General features: G+C 42.4%; 1 protein-coding gene across 5 annotated transcripts in view; it reads left to right on the top strand.

Moving 5' to 3' along the window:
• HECW2 (HECT, C2 and WW domain containing E3 ubiquitin protein ligase 2) overlaps positions 1-19,105 on the top strand; it is a 245,333-nt gene that overhangs the window by 210,056 nt on the left and 16,172 nt on the right. For all 5 annotated transcript variants that reach the window (XM_034785543.1, XM_034785544.1, XM_034785546.1 and 2 more), the window contains 2 exons: positions 5,863-5,983; positions 9,226-9,339. In XM_034785543.1, the coding sequence (XP_034641434.1) occupies positions 5,863-5,983; positions 9,226-9,339 (235 nt within the window). The remainder of the gene's footprint in view (positions 1-5,862; positions 5,984-9,225; positions 9,340-19,105) is intronic.

Raw genomic sequence — 19,105 nt, 5'->3', positions numbered from 1 at the left:
ACAATACTATAATAATCTCATTATAGTATTTTTGTAATGCTGCTGTCATTATTAATTTACATTTTGCTTCACATAATTACATCCCAGTTTCCTTGAGATCAGAGCTCTGTGGTTGCAGCAGAACTAAGGCCTAATCCCATATCTGATTCTAGAAAACCAGCGTGATGGGGCATGAACCTCTCAAACTGGAAACTTGCCTTGGGCTCACAATGAGATTTGACAATAAGAAAAATATGTGCTCAAACTCCAGAGCGTGTGCTTTGTTTCTGACTGGTAAAACTTGTTTCTAACTGACTTGAAAGGGTTCACACGGGGGCACCAAAGCCTAGAGGGCTGAGGAATAAGGGGGAGCGACAACAGTTACACAAAGTCAGACTGCTGTCACTTACCAGGTGTTTTAAGAGTGTGTCTAGTGCAGCTCAAGCCTGCTGCTGTACAATGATCTTTTTACACCAACAGCTGCACATTTGCCATCACGTTGCCCATTATGGTCTCATCTGCCACGTCCGGATATTAGGGCGTAAACACTCTGGTGAGAGGAATGGATATCAGTTATAATCCCCAACCAGTCCCTCATCGCCGACCCCACAATTTGCCAGCCTGGTTTTGACCTGCCCCTTCGCCAGTGGTCCCTGTTGAACAGGTTCCAGACCGGGCAAGGTCTCTGTGCAGCGAGCCAGTATCGCTGGGGCCTCCGGGACAGCCCTTTGTGCAGCTGCGGCACAGACGATGATGCACACTGTCGATGAATGCCTGCCCGACTAGGTTCAGCGGTGGCCTACAAGAACTGCATCATGCCACTGAAGATGCCATCGCTTGGCTAGACGACTGTGCACACGCTAAATAAATCTGTCTGCAAACGCACACTTTAGAACTTAGTGACAATATCTGTGCATGTTTAAATAGTGATTAATAATTTTAGTTAATTCAGACTAAATTATTTAAAATGTAGCAAAGCCTATTTTCTCCTCTGAGGACCACATACAGCAGTTTGATGTTTTCAGATATAGCTGGTATTATTTTATTGGAAAGGAATAGTGATAGATAAGTAAGAGGAAAAATGTGGGCTGAGACAAGACCACACCTGGAAAATTCAAGCCCATAAGAAAGGTTATCAGAATGTTGTGTTTTTGTAGTCTTGCACTCAGCCCAACAGAACTAATAATGCATACCCCATTCTCACAAGCCTGGGGTAGCATGTGTGTGTCCTGAAAGTCAAAAGACTGGGTTCTGTGGGACCCAAGGTGGACTCTTCACTGAAAACATCCTGCTACCATTGCCCTTCTAGCAGGGCGCTGTCAGCCTGAGCTCTTCAGCCTATCTCAATGGTGCATTCTGCTGGGAGAAAGGTGATCTCTAAAACAGCAAGGGTCTGAAGCATTTGCCTTTTGTAGCTCAAACCAATACCTTGAACTTATGTGGAAGCCAGTCCAGGTCACAGAGCACGGTCATAAAGTTCTCCCTGCAAGACGTTTTGCTAACCCAGCAGGCTGTTGCATGCTGCACTATCTGAAGGTTCCAGGTGGTCATCATGAAATGTGATTCATTTCACTCTTAATATGGATTTTGTTGCTGTAGAACAAATGCTACCACTCCCCAGTGTTTAATTTGTAATGACAGAGATGCCGGGGCTCAAGCAGTTTTTTTTTTTTTTTTTTTTTACTTTCATAACTGATGTGGCGAGCCAGAGGTGCCGGGGCTACGAACTGCCCAGCCCAGAGGTGCTGGGGCTGAACCCTGGCAAGCCCTGGCACAAATTTAAGCGCTGGATTATCCACACAATCCATGAACTGGGTTGGTAGGAGGGGCATAATCCGTGTAAAATAAGTTAGCTTCTCTTGAGGGGGTCCTTCTCATCAGATTTTGTTGTTTTAATAAAATCTTCTTCTAAGAGGATTCCTAAATAGTTTGTGATGGATAAGGCCCCCTAACTTTCCAACAGACCTGTTAATTGTCCTAATCTGTCCTGATAGAGCTGGATGTACAAAATCTGCTTTTTGCCCCCCCCCCCCCCCCCCAAAAAAAAAGGATGTGGTCAAACTGGAAATCTTTGACATGCTTTGGGGAGCAAGGGGTACGGAGCTGTAGTGTCCGAGCGAAGGTGCTTTGAGGCAGTTGGCTTCCTCAGAATACGCAAGGATAGAACACCTCAAGAGTGCTATGAGGAGAAGAGAGTATCCTGCTCCTTTGCCTCCCGAAGAGAGGAGCGGTGCATGCTCTCAAAAATGCCGGCTGCTGCTGGTAACTAGCAGGCACACTTAAGTCTGGTCATGCCCCCATTTTAACTTGTCACTCCCACCTTAGTGCTGTGGAGCACGACAGGCTACATTTGTATCTACGTCAGTACAGTTACATTCCAATTATCCACCTGTTATTTGTATTTAATATTAAATGTGCATTCTGTTTATCCAAAGCTTTGGCTGTATCCTGAGAATCTATAATCAGAGTTTATCTGCACAGAACTCCGCTTTGGCAAAAGGGCACTAGCGATATAGTGGCTGCTCCTACGTCCCTCTTTCTCACTCTACTCCATGCCATGCATCTGTGAAGGGCAAGGCAGCAGTTTGCGCTGAGTTTTTCATGACTGTTTTGATAACTACTCTGTTCTGAACAGCAGTGAAATGTCCATCCACAGCTAGTGTTGCTGTTATTGCTTACATTTGTGGCAACTACTGTTCGTGTAGAAACTATTTCTTGTTGTTTGTTAAGAAGAAAGAAAAAATGAACATCTGTATACATGCACCTTATTACTGCTGCAAATTATGATCAGAAGGGACTCTATCCTCTCAGTTCTCATTTCTGAAGTGGGTCCACCAAAACGCCCTGGTGAAGGCCCTGATTCAGTAAAGTATATAAAGCACCTGTTTAAGGTGAAACACACAATTATTGCCCCTATCCAGAAAAGCATTAAATACATGCTTAATTGCTTTCCTGAATTGAGACCTAAATATTGAAATGTGAAGATCTTAGATTAATCTTTCTTATAGTTGCAATCTCTGTTCTAACAAACACAAAAAGATAAATAGAAAACACATTTAATGGGCCTGTCAGTCATTTGTTTTTGTGGATGAAGCCCTATGAATTTTTAAGGAGAAATCTTTGAAACAGGTCGTCATTTCTACAGGGGCTCTGTCTGTTCTGTATTGCCAGACTGCCTGCGTTGTACAGCAAAGGGGTGATCTTTTTTAATTCCTTTTGAATTTCTTGCAGTGACACTAATCAGGCTGAACTTGCTGGCTTTGCTGTGAATGTGATGTTTAACTTTCTAGGACTTGATTAATATCCATGTATCCTAAATGTGATGGTGTCAAATTAAAAGAAGATTTCTGAATGCAGAGGATACAATTATAATGGGGATCAAGTCAGTGTTTTGATCAGTAACCTCAGTTACAGATCTCTTCAGCTACTGTGCTCTTCCATTAAAGGACACAAATAGTCATGAAATTACTCTGTCTCTATCTCTTTTGGAGACTATAATCTGTTTGAGACTTCAGCATGATTACCCATATCATTTGTATTTTTTGTAGCCCTTCCCCTCCCCTAACACGTTTGGTTCACAAGGTGGAAGTAATTGCTATAATTGCCCAGGAATTTCTTGGCAATTGCAGCTGATTTGCAGTGAGAGTTTGTCATGTGCTGACAGAATAATTTCTTGGTAATTTTTGAACCATGAAGCAATACGTTACCAGTTTTATTTACCATGATGTATCTGTTAGCAAAAGTTTCCTTTGGGGGCTGTTACCACAATGCAAATGAAAGTATGGGTTTGTCACATTCTTTGGTGAACTCATAATTGTACCTCCCTCCACCCACATCAAAATAACCTCCAAATAAACAAATGATGGTGAAGACATCAGTTAATGGACTGTATATATTTAAATGTCTACATATTTTAGAGTATTCAGCAGAAATGTCCAGTAGGAAGCACCTGGAATACTCATTAAAATATGAACAGCTACAGGAGGTTCAACTGATGTATTTGGTTTAGTTTTCCAGAGATGTTCTGCACATGTCTCCGGGAACTCCGAAGATCTCCTGCCATATTCTCCCTCAGAGTCCAGTCTTTTGACTTTCAGGACACACACATGTTCTGCCCGGCTTCTGAGGATGGGGCATGGATTATTAGTTCTGATAAGTTGAGTGGCTGAGGGAAGGACTACAAAAACACAGCTTTCTGATAAACTCTCCTTAAGGGCTTGAATTCCTCTCACATGCACTAGTCTTACCACCATCCTTCTGGTGACAGGGAAACACTTGGGATTTTTTAAGGGACCCATGAATGGCATTAGTTGATGACCGATATTAGAAACAATTTCCTCTACCTCTCCCACATCTGCCCAGAGACTGAGTATACAGCTTCTTCCAACAGTTCCGGCCCAGAGGATGAGGACGCTACCTCATCCACTCCACCCATCTAGCTGATGGCTAAGCAAGCTGCTTCCTCATCCCAGCCTACTTGTCCGGAGTCTGTGAGCACAGCCCCCTCCCATTTAGAATCTGAGCAAACTCCCTGCTCCTCCTCTTCCCCCTGTCCCTTGCTGAAAGCTAGACACATTGCCTCCACAGTAATGAAACCCCCTCTGCTGGGTTAGCCTTATACAGGGAGAGAAAAGAAAAGTGATATACTGAACTGGCTGATATTTTACTTATAAATAGCTTTAAAGCCAATTGCATGTACACATCAGATTACTCACAAATGAGTAGTTAGGAGCCTAGCCATATTCGTAGGTGTAGGAAACATCAACCTTCCTGGTATATTTTGAACAATATATATTTCAATGATCTAGATGCCAAAGAGGGAGAGGAATTATTTAAAGTTATAAGTAAGTAGGGATATGAGAATGAAATGAAAAAGGCAAAATGTAGGCTGATCTGAGGGCACCTTCTTGCAGTGAAAACTTTTGGGCTGTGGAATAGTCTCTCGAGGGAAGTAGAGGAAGTTCATTGACTGAGATGTTTAAAACTAGACTGGACTAAACACAAGAAGGTACCACTGGCTACACAGCTCAATTGGGAGGGAGGTGGGATAAATTCCCCCCCGCCCCACCACACACACACTCCCTGTCACATTAGTATCAATGGTTTATTTACCCAATTTGCAATAACTGTGCATACAACTGTAGGTGGATGTGCAGTTTTTTGGGGGGCATACGGATATCTGCTTCTCTTTAAAGAACTGTTCCTTAAACTTATATCTCAAAAAATGAGTTCACCTTTTTGAGTCATGTTTGAAAGAAACTTAGAGCAATTCATTTGACCCAGACATTTGAATGAAGAGAAAAGTCTTCAGTCTTTCCTCTCTCCTGATATTTTTCTCCTTTGTTGTACTTCTCTGAGTAAACTTTTCCACAGTATCCTCTCCTCAGTAAGGTGAGAAACTCCATGCATTGAAAGAAGGTGTATTACACGCATAAGACATACTAATTTAGCTCATTGGAACCTGTTTTTCTTCTTGACAGCGAAAGAGCATGCATCATTTTAGTAGTTAAACACAGGTATTCATAAAATGTACATATGCCAAACAAAAGTTGGGTCTTTTCCAGTTTCTTTGTTTGGTTTTGTGGGGGTTGGGGTTTTTGGGGTGTGTGGGGGGGGGGGGGGGATGGGTGCTTTGGATGGCTTCAACATTTTAGGACTTATTCTAAAATTGTGAAGCCATTGGACAAACAAAGAGCAATCAAAAACATCTAACCCTACAGTAGGAGTGGAGACACGGATCTCTTATCAGCTTATAAACTAGGATTTTAAAAGAAACCAACCGTGTCTATGCTTTCGGTCAGCAAAGAACCCTCTTTTCAGTCAGAGCTGGAATGTGATGCTTTGCATAGCTGCAGTTCATTTTCTGCTTGTTGTTTGCTGCAGGTACTCAGCGTGCTAATGCCAGAGCTCCAGCTCCTTATAAAAGAGATTTTGAAGCCAAACTGAGGAACTTCTACAGGAAGCTGGAGACTAAAGGATATGGACAAGGGCCAGGGAAATTAAAGTATGTAGAAGCATCTTATCAAATAAGGTTTATCTTACAGGCAGAACTTCTTTCCTTGCAGATGTAAGAACCTCTTTCCTCTGGGAATCCCATTGGTAACATGATGGATTCTTGCACTTATTGAATTAAATGTGAAGTGTGTTATAAGACACTCAAAGCCATCTCACTCCCAATGGAGAGCACATTTGAAGCATCTCTTCCCCATGTTACCTCCTGCTGTAGTGTCTTCATATGCACATTAATGCTACTGCAGTGGCAGAAAGTCCTTTAAAGAGCAGCACTCAAAGAAACAGGGAGCAGTTGGGCCACTTTCATTACAGCAGTCATGGTGGGGCAAGTTGAAATAACTGTTTTCTTTTGTCTTGCCCAGCCACAAAAATAAATATACTGCCATATCATTCATCTTTGTGTAGATACAGAATTTGCATAATTAAATATGATTAAATTCCAAAGAATTTGAAACTTGAACACAGTTTTTGGTAACGTTAAGCACTCCATATGTGGGAATGCCAAAATGAAGGCTTCATGCCACCCTAACTCTGCCTCCTTGTGAATTTTCATTAGTATAGAACAATTAATCACATGCTTACATACTTGTCATTGGGCAGCCCCTTCCGGGAGCAGCTTCTTGCAGCAGGCCACAGTATGACAGGGATGTCTGCCTCAGTTTCCCCTCTCAGCTGACCCAATAACTTCAGCTTTCAAGAGATTTCTTGTCTCAATACTGTCCCTTCTTGGGGCTGGTTTATTACAACAATGTAAAACCAAATAATCCATAACAAAAGTTCCAGACATGGAGTCCATTTCTCACCCCAGTGCAAGCAGTTATTAAAATTCAAAACATTTCATCCCTCAATTTCCCCCATACCACACACTGGCGCCTTTGATGGTGTCAGGGCTCTCAGCCCTTTCCTGTCCTTGTACCAGGACAGCCACCCCTGCCCTTCCAACTTGAGTGCAACCCTGCCTTTCCCAGCGGGCACCCCCACAGCCTCTCTCCTGTGAACATCCTTGCCAGGGGAGCTTCCCTCACTCCCGCTGGCCCTCTCACAGCTCCACTGGGTCCAGCTCTCCAGCCCTGGGAATGTCAGTAGGTAAGCTCCTCCCCAGCTCCCCTGCCTTCAGTCCTCTCCGGCCATTGGTTCTGGCTGTCCGACGGAGAGAAAGTAGGCAATTCCTGCTGCTGCTGCTGCTCCTCCTGTCTTCAACCCTCTCCCTTGGGGACACCAGCCAGCAAGTCCCTCTCAGCCTTCTCCTGGGAACAGCCCTCTGCTTCCTTCTGGGACTCCTCTAGTTCCTGGGTCTCTGGTAGCTCTCATCTTCCTGTCCTGACTGAACCAGTTTACTCTAACTCACTGGGATTTCCCCTCACTGGGTCTTTCCCTAATCCTTTATAGCCCTCAGCTGCTGCCCTGCCCTCTTAATTGAGCACCTGCTTTGGCGTGAGATTGGACCTTCATCATGTACTGGGTCCAGCCACCGTGTGATAGAACTATTATGTTAAGAGATAATCATCACATGATACTTGCCTGATTTTACAAAAAATTCTGTGCCATGCACCAACTGTGATCCTCAAACTCCCATAAGTTAGCCAAATAAAACCTACTTTTAGTGGAAAAGATAAATTTTCTCCCAAAGAACCATCTGCCTGCTGCCTGATTCTAGTTTTCTAGCTCCAACCACTGTGGCACTAGAGCTATTTTTTTTAAAAATTCACTGTGTTTAGAAAGGGCAAGGTCTATTTTTCTTTGCCACTTAACCATTTTTGCTCAAAAAAAGAACTAGATAAATTCATGGAGGATAGGTCCATCAATGGCTATTAGGCAGGATGGGCAGGGATAGCGTCCCTAGCCTCTGTTTGCCAGAAGCTGGGAATGAGCAGCAGGGAATGGATCACTTGATGATTATCTGTTCTATTCATTCCCTCTGAGCACCTGGCATTGGCCACTGTCGGTAGACAGGACACTGGGCTAGATGGACCTTTGGTCTGACCCAGTGTGGCCCTTCTTATGTTCTTATGTAAATTTTCCAAACATATTCACCTTTGGGCAGAGTCCAGACTCTGATAATTTCTGATGAACATTTCTTAAAATTATCAACAGCTGAAAAAGGATTTGAATGGAAATGCTTACCTATAATGTAATGGATTAAAAAATAAAAAATAAGCTGTAAAAAAGCACTGCAGTGACCAGTTTGGCAAATAGCTGGTGCAAGAGGGTAGCCATTGCTAGCTATAAGGTCTATGATATATACATGCTCCTGTTATCTTGTTTTTCTGGGTTTGTGAACTACAGGTATATTTCTGGTAGGATTTACCATCATACCATGAGGTTTTAAGCAAGAGAAACAAAACAATAGTTTACTTTGATACAAATAGGCAACTTTTTAATTAAATGTTGTTTCTAAGGTGTTTGAACTTTATAGATAATATACTACTATAGCCATTTTGATATGACAGGCAGGAATAATTAGTAACACAATTTAACATGGTTATATTTCCTCCTGTTCTCCCCCCTCTTCTCCCTAAGGGAATCCAATGCTTCATAAACATATTTTGGCCATGGACATAAATGTTCAGTTCTGTGTAGGATTACTTTGGCCATTATTCCAGACCCTTGATTTTTTTCTTCTACAAATTTTCCAGTAACTAGGGCATTGCGTTTTTTTTTTTTTTTTTTTCATTTAGTACCAAATTCTGCTCTGAGGACCGTTTGCCACTCCAGTTGGCATTGCTTGCTGTCCAGCTGTACCTGTTCTGTGCATAAATACAGGATATTAAACTCCAGGGCTGTCAATCCAGCCCCTTTCACCAAATTTTACCTTTTGCCTGGCACTATATTGCTTTAGTTGAAGAGCCAGATTCTCATTTACCTTAAGGCCACTTTACACAGCCCTGGCTCGGTAAACAGCCTTTAGAGTGGATTTAAATGCCCACTTCAAAACCCCTTCATGCAGCCAGAATGGTGCAAAGCAGACTTTGTGTAAATGAGAACTGGACTTGAAAAATGTAAAATACTATTTCTTTATGTGGGAGACATTGTATTGAATTCTAAAGTATATCCAAAAATCACATAGGTTAACAGATATTATCTGCTAAATCTGGATCAAATGGTTGTATAAAGAGGAGATTAAATATTGTTTGTATCCATTATCCTGCACAGTTACCATCCAGTGTAACTATGTGTTTTCATCTGCAGTTCACCTTTGTGAATTACTGTGTTTAAAATTATCTTGCTGTGCAGATTAATCATCAGGAGAGACCACTTGCTGGAAGATGCCTTCAATCAGATTATGGGTTACTCAAGAAAAGACCTGCAGAGAAATAAACTCTATGTCACGTTTGTTGGAGAAGAAGGGTAAGTAGAACAGGGAAGTGGGCATGAACACATTAATCAACTATGTTTGCAGCTGTGCTTGGCTATTTCACCATACTGCTGCGGTCTAGAATGGAAAGAGGAAGGATTGTCATCAGGAAATGCCACATACATAAGCCTAGAACCTACAGCTGTTCACACTTCACAAAACCAAATCATTCATTTTGATGCTCTTGGTCATGCATCTTGCTTTAAAAAAAAAATGCATTTATCTCTATGTGTATATGGCATTTCTGCTGTAACCTCAGTGTGTCACTAAGGAAGCAAACAAACCCAAACCTAGATGTCATTTTGTTTCTATTTCTTTCATCTCTACCAGTGTTTTCCTCATGCATGCTACAAGGTAGGAGGTATTTTGATTGGTGGGAGTTAAATACAGGGTGGACTAAAGGGCCAGTCCTTCCAGTTGCTGTGTACCCTCAACTCCCATTGAAATCGATGGGAATTAAGAGCCCTGGACACCTTTCAGAGTGAGGTCCTTTGTCACAAATAAAACTTTCAGACGCAACTAGTCTGTTGCTATTTGTTAAATAAACAAGTGTTTCTAATATTCCACAACCATGCAGCAAATGCTTAGCCTGCAGCTGACTGAATGCCGATGTGTTGTAGCATTTACGTGGTTTGCATTATGAGGCCAGGTTAGAAATTTGGTCAGAGCTCCTTTATCCAAATGAAACTTTGAACAATGTATTGCTTTTTCCTCCCTGCTCCCCCCCATCAGTTCTTAAAGCCTTTTATAGTGCATTATTTCATTAGACACAAAGGGACAAATCTTACTTCATCCTTGACCATTGCACAGTGACTCCTGGCAGTGTAATCCAACACAGTTCAACTGCGAAGGGGAATGCATATCCAGTGCCCAGCACCAAGCCCTGCACTGCAGTGGGTCCTGGCATGACAGTACTCAGAAGATTGAGGGGGGGGGGTAGCAGCGCAACGGGAGGTAGGTTGTGGGAGAGCATACCCAGAGGATTTGCGACTGTGCGGATCCTCTGTTTATCCTTCATGTGGTGGTAGTGATGTGTAAGGAGCATAGAGAGCTGCTTCAGCCAATAAACTTGAAGTAGGTTCCACAGCCACATCACCACCTGACCTCTGCTTTGCCGAGCTGTTAGGCCAGGTGCTGGCATGAGGATTTGCCCCAAAGGTCTGATTTTCAAATGGCAAAACAGTCAGATTAATTTGAATTTTCAGACCTGATTTGCACACACAATTATTGGAAACATGCTTGAAAATGACTACTTGTTCATGTCTGACCTTTTATGAACATGATTAAAACTGTAATGATTGTAAACATATACTGAATTTCATTCACTTGTATTTCATAGATTTTGCACTGTCTTTAAGGGAGCTGTTGCAAAATAGGTCTTGAACCAGTCCTTATAACGATTGGTTGTTAGTACCATGCAGTTTGGCATTACGTTTCTAGAATGCTTTTCACAGCTCTGGTGTAGTAAAAGCAGCTTGTACAAGATTAGATAAATACTCCTTTTAAAGGTTCTAAACACTGTAGTGTGTTTAAAGTTTATCCTCAATGGCCAAGTTTTAATATGACCTAGTTAAAGTTTTCAAGTAAAATGTGGTGGTCTCACCCTAGCTGCAAGTGTGGGCTTGTTCACATACATAATATCACTGTACTGTCTGGCACCATTCAGATTGATAGGTACTCTTGATCGAAGAAAAACCCAGAACTGGAATGGCAGGATTAAGGTGTTTTGATTGAGCTTATATCAGCTTTTGTTTTTACTACTAGCAGCTTCACCCAAATTTAAAATATATGTAAAATGATTGCAAATCATACATGAGAGAGTGGGAGAAGGGGAGGGGAAGAGCTGAAAAAATACAATAAGAAAATAAAACTAAATTCAGTAGATTGTCTTCTTCCAGATCAGATCATGTCAGGTTTTTACTTTTCTAAACACAGAATGACAAGATGAAGAGTGGTCTGGATGAGGAAAGCACATTACACACACCATTCCTTTTTCCCCTGATGACCACCTCTGTACAAGATGCCTTTCTTTGAGGAAAAGAATGAGTTATTTTATGAGTAACATCAAATCAAAATGACAATAAGTATCTTGCTAGCAAAATGACTAATCTCAGCTTTATACAATCATTTGATCCAGTTTTGAATGGTGAGAGGATGTGTGCAAACAACTCTCTCAGCATAGATGGTGCAAGGATGTGAGCCATGCAGAACTGCTCATTTAGTTAGACGTAGGAGGATGCATCTTTGGGGGAAGGGAAAGAAATAGTAGGAGAAATTTTGAAAGAGGCATGTTCTACCCCCCACTCCCACCACCACACTCCTTTTTTTATATATATATTTTTTAATGCAGGCTAAATTATTGTTTGCTAATTGGGCAGGAACTTGGTTTTATGTTTCTGTTCCTCATCCATTTGTAATGCTGTAAGTATAAGTCATAAAGAAATAGGTAATGAAATCCCCACTGAATGTATATGAGAACATTTTGATTAACTCTCGTTTGCAGTAGCACATGGGGTAATTTAAACCCCACTGTTGCCATTCAGACAATTTTATCATGAGTCTCACAATATTTTGTGTTTTTTCTTATAAAGCCCCAGTTCCTGGAATCATGAGATAATATGAGAATCTCCATTTTACTCTTTTTTTTAAAAAAAAGTAAGTTCTAGTCCTCATGGTTTCAGAAAAGAATCAAAATCTCAAAGCAAATCAAATAAAATGAACCCCAAATGTATTAGTTTTTCTACATTTCATGATTTTTCCAGACAAACATTTGGCTTTTGGGGCCAGATATTTAAAAAAAAGTATTTGGCATCGGTAAAAAGGAATAGTTCTAGGGCCTGGATTTGCTGTGAATAGCAAAATCAACAGTATCGTCAGTCTACCTTAGATGTCTTTAAATATGACTGATTATTACTCTGTCATTTTTATTTAATGGTTGATTATATGTATGTGAAAGCCCATGTTTTGGGCCTTCTCAGATGACAAAAGAATTAATGTACTGATGTTTTTGATGCCTTGAATCCTGTAGTGATATCCTCACACCTTGCTCCAGCCCCTGTAAGTCAGGTAAAACGGCTGGAGTGGTATAAGCGAGCCATAAAAATCCCAGTGGCAGCGGGGGGTAGATTCCCTTGGTGCAGGCACTGTGGAGGCTGACTCCCAAGATCCTCTTGCAAGTCCTGGTGTAGGGGGTGTGCCTGAGCCAGGCTGCAGCATAAATCACTGTGAAGACTCTGGGAAACACTGTGGTCCATAGATTGGCCCAGGGAGGCTGCCGTAATTCAGAAGGGCCCTCTGGACTGTCTAAATTAGTCTCTCGACAGCCCAGGACTAGGAGGGTGCACAGATGGCTTAAAGTTAACTTAACATGCCCAGCTCCTGTTAGAAGCACAGCTCAGAATCTCACCCATGATTTAAGTCCAAAGAACTGTTTAGTCTAAAGAGATCATATAAAGTAAAATAATTTGTCATGTTTTCTTACTCTATGCTGTTCTTTGCATTGATACTGTGAATGCTGATTTACCACTGGTGAAGGTGACTTTGAAAAATAACAAGCCTCTAACTGTATCAAAAGGTCCTGCTGCTACAGTCTGTTCTGCATGTCAAACAGCTGCCTTGCATGAGAGGGTGGTAGTTTAAAATGCCTAACACTCCTCCCCAAGAGAATTGAAACATGCTGCCAACCACAGTACTTCTGCATTTGAATACCCAAATGCCTCCGGTTGCAGCTGTTGTGTGGCTGAGTGCCTATTGTATGGAGTTTTTTCATTCTTGTGCCAACTCTTTAGTTGTGGGACAAACCTGACTGACAGAACAGGAATGTAATGAATGATCCATCTGATGTGAGTCACGTTAACTTTATATATGAAAGCAGCTGGATGGAATAGCTGGAATTAGATAAAACACAAAAGTTATATTTTATCCTGGGATTTCATGGCTACTATGGCTGCCATCAGATTATCTCAGAAGTTTAGAGGCCCAACTCGTATAGCTGACCATATTCTTGATTGGGTGTTTGGGCTGGGATTAGAGATCGAACAATTGGAAATTTGCCCATCACATGGAACTATCCTTTCCTTCTGCAATTTGAGGGTGGACACACCTCTCCCATCCAGGTGAGAGACCAGCTTTGATACTCCACTCTAAGATGTTAATGGAACCTTAAATGCTTCCAAATGACTGAGAGAGAATATTTTTTCTTCAGAAAGAGCATTCATAGCTTCATCCGCAACTTGACAGTGATCCCTAGACCTTCTCTTCCCAACTTCATCCCCACAGGTCACACGCTGGGCTTATAGATGGCAGGCCACAACTGAAGTTGTAAAGATGACTGGCAGAGTGCTAATGGCAGAAGTCTTTTACTGAAGATTTGTGCAATAGATTTTTTGCATTCTTGTGACATGGGTGTGTTAGGCGGCAAAGGAGAGTCTCTGCCACCATAGCATCGGCATCATCTTGATTAGTGGTTTTTTTATGGGTGCTTAACAACGCAGATAGTCTGAGCTGTCATTGCTCGCTAACTGTATTGTGTTCCTCCCATTGTGAGGAAAAATTACATTACTTGATGGACAAAATTGCCCAGGTTCATACTGAACTGGTGGCATCTGTGAGGCTGGCGTTGTACGTTGATGGGGGCTAAGGCTTCTGTGCTTGGGTTTCAGTCAGTGTCACTCACTAAGGTAATGGAGGGAACTTTATGCCACAAATATCCTGGGACCCACACAGCTACAATAACACCGCAAACAACTCTTATTGTTGTCCTTCTTGTTTGGTGAAGGCCAATGGGGAAGAGCTGGGCCAATTGCTGGTGGAGATTGAGAGTTTCAATTAGGGAGGGTGGGTTGCTTGCCTACCTTAAGAAAGCATTTGTACATCCATTGCTCAAGAAACCGTCATTGCTAACTATTGTTCTTTATCTCATCTTCCATTTCTGGGTAAGATTACTGAAAAGGCTATGGCAAGAAAACTCTCATGGTATCTAGATCCCTCAGATTTCCTTGACAATCTGGTTGCAGGCTTGGGCATGGCATGGAGACTGCTTTGATAGATGAAATCTCCTAGTGATGGATTGGGTGCCCAGGTTTATATTAGGTCTGTCAGCTGTCTTTGGTAACTCTTGGTGGTAAAGTAGTGTAGACATTCATGGAACCCTAGCAGAAACAGAGACACTAAGGAATAGCTGTCCATGACTTTCTGTCAAATCCCAGAGTGTTGTTTTGCACCATTAGTGCGTGAGAGGGAGCTCTCCTGTGGAATACTAAAGCGGTCTATCTGGCCACACCTCTTATTTAATGAGTATCTGAGGCTATTGGGAGGGTTAGTTTAAAAAATAAAAGACCTTGGTTACATTGTCTTCAGCATGCTCGTGACACCCAGCTCTGTATCTTTGTAGGTATTTACATGGCCCTCAACATCATAGTATCTTTGGTGAAGTAAAACTTTGAAGAATTTATCTTCATAAACCCTTCTGTGAGGTGAAAAGTATTAATTTCCATATTTTACAAATGGGGAACCAGGGCTAAATGTCTTGCCCACATCACATAGGAATCTATGTCACTGTCAGGAACTGACCCTCGATCACCTAAGTGTCAGTACAAGGACATCTTTTTTTCCTCAGCTGAAGCAAATGGGTGTTTTGCCCTTTGTCTGGTGGAGATTGGGGCATGGATAAGAGCTACTTGACTGAGGCTCAATACAGAAAATACTGAGAGGATATTAATAGGTGGGAGAAAGCAAACCTGATATGGTTGAGGATGTGAAACTGATGTTTAACCACCAGGTATCAGCCAGCAGTTAAGGTGGCTTTTCTTTCTTACATGGACCTCTCAATATCATCATCTTTGCCGTTGTCATCTTGAGTTTAGACTACTGCAGTGCACTGTGCACACTGCAAAGCGGGGTCACACCTTAAATCCATTCCGAAACCGAGCCGGCGCAGAACATGGGAGCCTGCTCATTAAGCAGGGTTTTGCACTGTGAACATATTATACTAGTGCTGAGGGATGTGGACAAATTGTAGAGAGTTCAGCGGAGGGCAACAAAAATGATCACGTGGCAGGGGCACATGACTTATGAGGAGAGGCTGAGGGAACTGGAACTGGGCTTGTTTAGTCTGCAGAAGAGAAGAGTGAGGGGGGATTTGATAGCAGCCTTCAACTACCTGAAAGGGGGTTCCAAAGAGGATTGAGCTCAGCTGTTCTTGGTGGGGGCAGATGACAGAACAAGGAGCAATTGTCTCAAGTTGCAGTGGAGGTCTATGTTGGATATTAGGAAACACTATTTCACTAGGAGGGTGGTGAAGCACTAGAATGGGTTACCTAGGGAGGTGGTGGAATCTCCATTCATAGAGGTTTTTAAGGCCCGGCTTGACAAAGCCCTGTCTGGGATGATTTAGTTGACGTTGGTCCTGCTTTGAGCAGTGGGGGTTGGACTAGATGACCTCCTGAGGTCTCTTCCAACCATAATCTTCTATGATTCTATGATTTGCCTGAGTTGCTCTTTGGTTTTCCAGGTGAGATAGTAAGATGTTAATTTTGACATACAAGTCCCTGAATGGCCAGTCTAGAGAACTGCCCGTTTCAGAGACTTTTTCTCTCCTTTTGCCATACATTTACAGTGAGCAGTGACACTCCTTCAGTTTGAATGAGAAGGAGCTCCTGGCAGGGCATTCTCAGGGACCTCTCATCTTTGGAATCCAGGCTGCACCTTGGTCTAAAATATAACAAATTGTTTGAGTTTCTGAGCACATTAAAAACTGATCTGTTTGCTCAGGCTTTTGCACAAGGGAATAGAATGGCCAGCATTTTTGGAAAAGGGTGGAATATTATATATTTTAATATAAACTTTTTAAATTAAACTAGCATCCCCATATTTTTTGTATGTGGCTGAGTAGAATTATTCTGCTAAATGTTAATTTGTTGTTGTATATTTGAAAAAGGACATAGATGCCCAAAGGCAAGGATATGTACATTTTTATATTTTAGATATTAAATCAAAATAAGAGGAAAAAACCCCACACATATATGGTGCAAAGCACATCTCATTCTATAGATTAGATGATGTATATTCTATACATTAGATGTATATTAACTGTGCATTGGATAATTATCATAAGACATACAGATTGTCCTTTCAAGTTTAGTCTCTTGCCTTTCTGTGTGTACATTATCCTGGCACTAAGACTAAAGAAGGTCAGTGTCTGAAATCCTTAGGCTATAGAGGTGCTTTATTTGTCTCCTTTAGGGCTATAATAATGTCTCTTCCCAGTGGGAAACTCCCCAGTTTTCCATTCTGCAGTGCTACAGAGGTATGGGTCTTAGGGCTTGTCTACACTTACATTTTATAGCGCTCTAACTTATTGGCTCAGGGGGTGTGAAAAATCACCCCCATGAGCGCAGCAAGTCTGAGCACTTGAAGCACTAGTGTAGACAGGCTCCCTGCTCTGGGAGCCAATCCCTTTGTGGAAGTGGATTACCAGGAGCGCTGGGAAAGCTCTCGTCCAGCGCTCACGCACGACCACACTCGCACTTCAAAACACTGCTGTGGGAGTGTTTCCGCAGCAGCGCTTTGAAGTGTCCAGTGTAAACATACCCTTACACTTGATTCACTTCAATTGTGACCCTGGGAGGAGTGGCAAGACAGTAATTTGTCTCAATACTATTTCAGCAATGAGGCTGTCTTCCCAATTTGAGTGCAATTACATGTCACCTGGAGAATGCATTTCCTTCAGGTTCTACTAATTCAAGATTATAGTTTCTAATAAATAAAGAATCTAAATAACTCCCAGGTTTTTTAATAAAAAAAACAAACTACTTTGATAGGTGAAGGTCCTGAAAGGAGAGAGAGACTCCAAGAAAGATGAAGCATTAAAGTAATTTGAGATTCTTTCTAAAGGAAAATATAACTCTTTGAATTGCTATATTGCTTCCCATCTGCAAGGATACAATGATTGTTTTTTCCACTTCTGTCCTTGATTTGTCAGATGCATATATGGATAAGTTTAATGATGGCTCTTTTGTTGTGTGCTGTATATAGCAAGGGATTTCTGCTTTCCCTTTAGCTTCTCCAGAATGACTTGATTTGATACCATTGATCAAGTTATTCTCAAGAGACCAATATAGACTAAGCAAAGGTCTTCCATGAAGACTGTGTGTCACTTAGGCCCCACTCCTGCAAGCTCCTCCACCTCATTTAGGCTCCATGCGGGCATAGGAGTCCACCCACATGATCAAGGATTTAAACACCACAGTGATAGGCACCTTAGAAAAACCTTATATAGTGGTTAAAAGAACGTAGATTTATAGAGAATAAGTCCGTAGTGAAGCAAGACTCACTGGTGCGGCGCCTCCTGCTAGTTATCCTGGGAATTAGCTCTTGTCCAGCCCGGAGCACCCTCTGCAGGCTGGTGTCTCGCCTGCCTTAGGACCCCCGTGTCCCTCCCAGACCCCAGTGGTAACCCACTGTCAAGGCTGTATCCCCACTTTGAACTTTAGGGTACAAATGTAGGGGCCTGCATGAAAACTTCTAAGCTTAACTACCAGCTTAGCTCTGGTCTGCTGCCACCATCCCAAGGCTAATTTCCTTCCTTGGGTAGCCTTGAGAGACCTTCACCAATTCCCTGGTGAATACAGATCCAACCCCCTTGGATCTAAAACAAGGGGAAAAAAATCAGGTTCTTAAAAAGAAGGTTTTTAATTAAAGAAAAAGGTAAAAATCATCTCTGTAAAATCAGTATGGAAAATAACTTTACAGGGTAATCAAACTTAGAGCTCAGAGGACTCCCCTCTAGTCTTAGGTTCAAAGTACAGATAGATAAACAAAGATAAACACTCTAGTAAAAAGTACGTTTACAAGTTGAGAAAACAAAGTAAAACTAAGACGCCTTGCCTGGCTATTTACTTACAAGTTTGAAATAGGAGAGACTTGTTTAGAAAGATGAGGAGAACCTGGATTGATGTCTGGTACCTCTCAGTCCCAAGAGAGGACGAACTCCCAAACAAAGAGCACAAACAAAAGCCTTCTCCCCCTCCCCAAGATTTGAAAGTATCTTGTCCCCTTATTGGTCCTTTGGGTCAGATGCCAGCCAGGTTACCTGAGCTTCTTAACCCTTTACAGGGAAAAGGATTTTGGAGTCTCTGGCCAGGAGAGATTTTATAGTACTGTACACAGGACAGCTGTTACCTTTCCCTTTATAGTTATGACACCTACATTCTGGGTCTCCCCTCCCAGGGGAACCCCCAACCCTCTATCCCCACCTTGCCTCAGTGGCTACTGCTAATCATCATCTAGCCCCTGCTCACTGGGGCAAACTGCAGGCTGTAAAAGGCCACTCATCATTGGCAAGGGGGTGTCGGACCAACTGTTTCTGCCTAACCCCGGGCTACAGCCTCTGCAACCCCAGTACCTGTTTTGGTCTTTTAGCAAGGCCTGCAGCCTGGGGATTTACCAGGCTAGAGCTCCCCAGCTCTCCTTGCCTTTCCCCAGCCCTGCTCCATTCCCTGTACCCTGAGCTCCCAGACAGCCAGGTCCTTTTCTCGCAAGAGAGAGACTGACTCATTTTCTGGCTCACAGACCTTTTATAGGGCCAGCTGTGGCCTGATTGGGGCGTGGCCCCAGCTGTGGCTGCTTCCCCAATCAGCCTACCCTTTTTTTTCAGAAGGGGCAACTGCCCTGCTACAAAGTCCATCAATGGCTATTAGGCAAGATAGTCAGGAATACAACTCCATGCTCTGAGCCTCTATTCTGTTAATTCCCTCTGAA

The sequence above is a fragment of the Trachemys scripta genome, chromosome 11 (assembly GCF_013100865.1).
Source record: "Trachemys scripta elegans isolate TJP31775 chromosome 11, CAS_Tse_1.0, whole genome shotgun sequence".
NCBI classification, from domain to species: domain Eukaryota; kingdom Metazoa; phylum Chordata; order Testudines; family Emydidae; genus Trachemys; species Trachemys scripta.
This window is presented reverse-complemented; position numbering and strand designations above follow the sequence as displayed.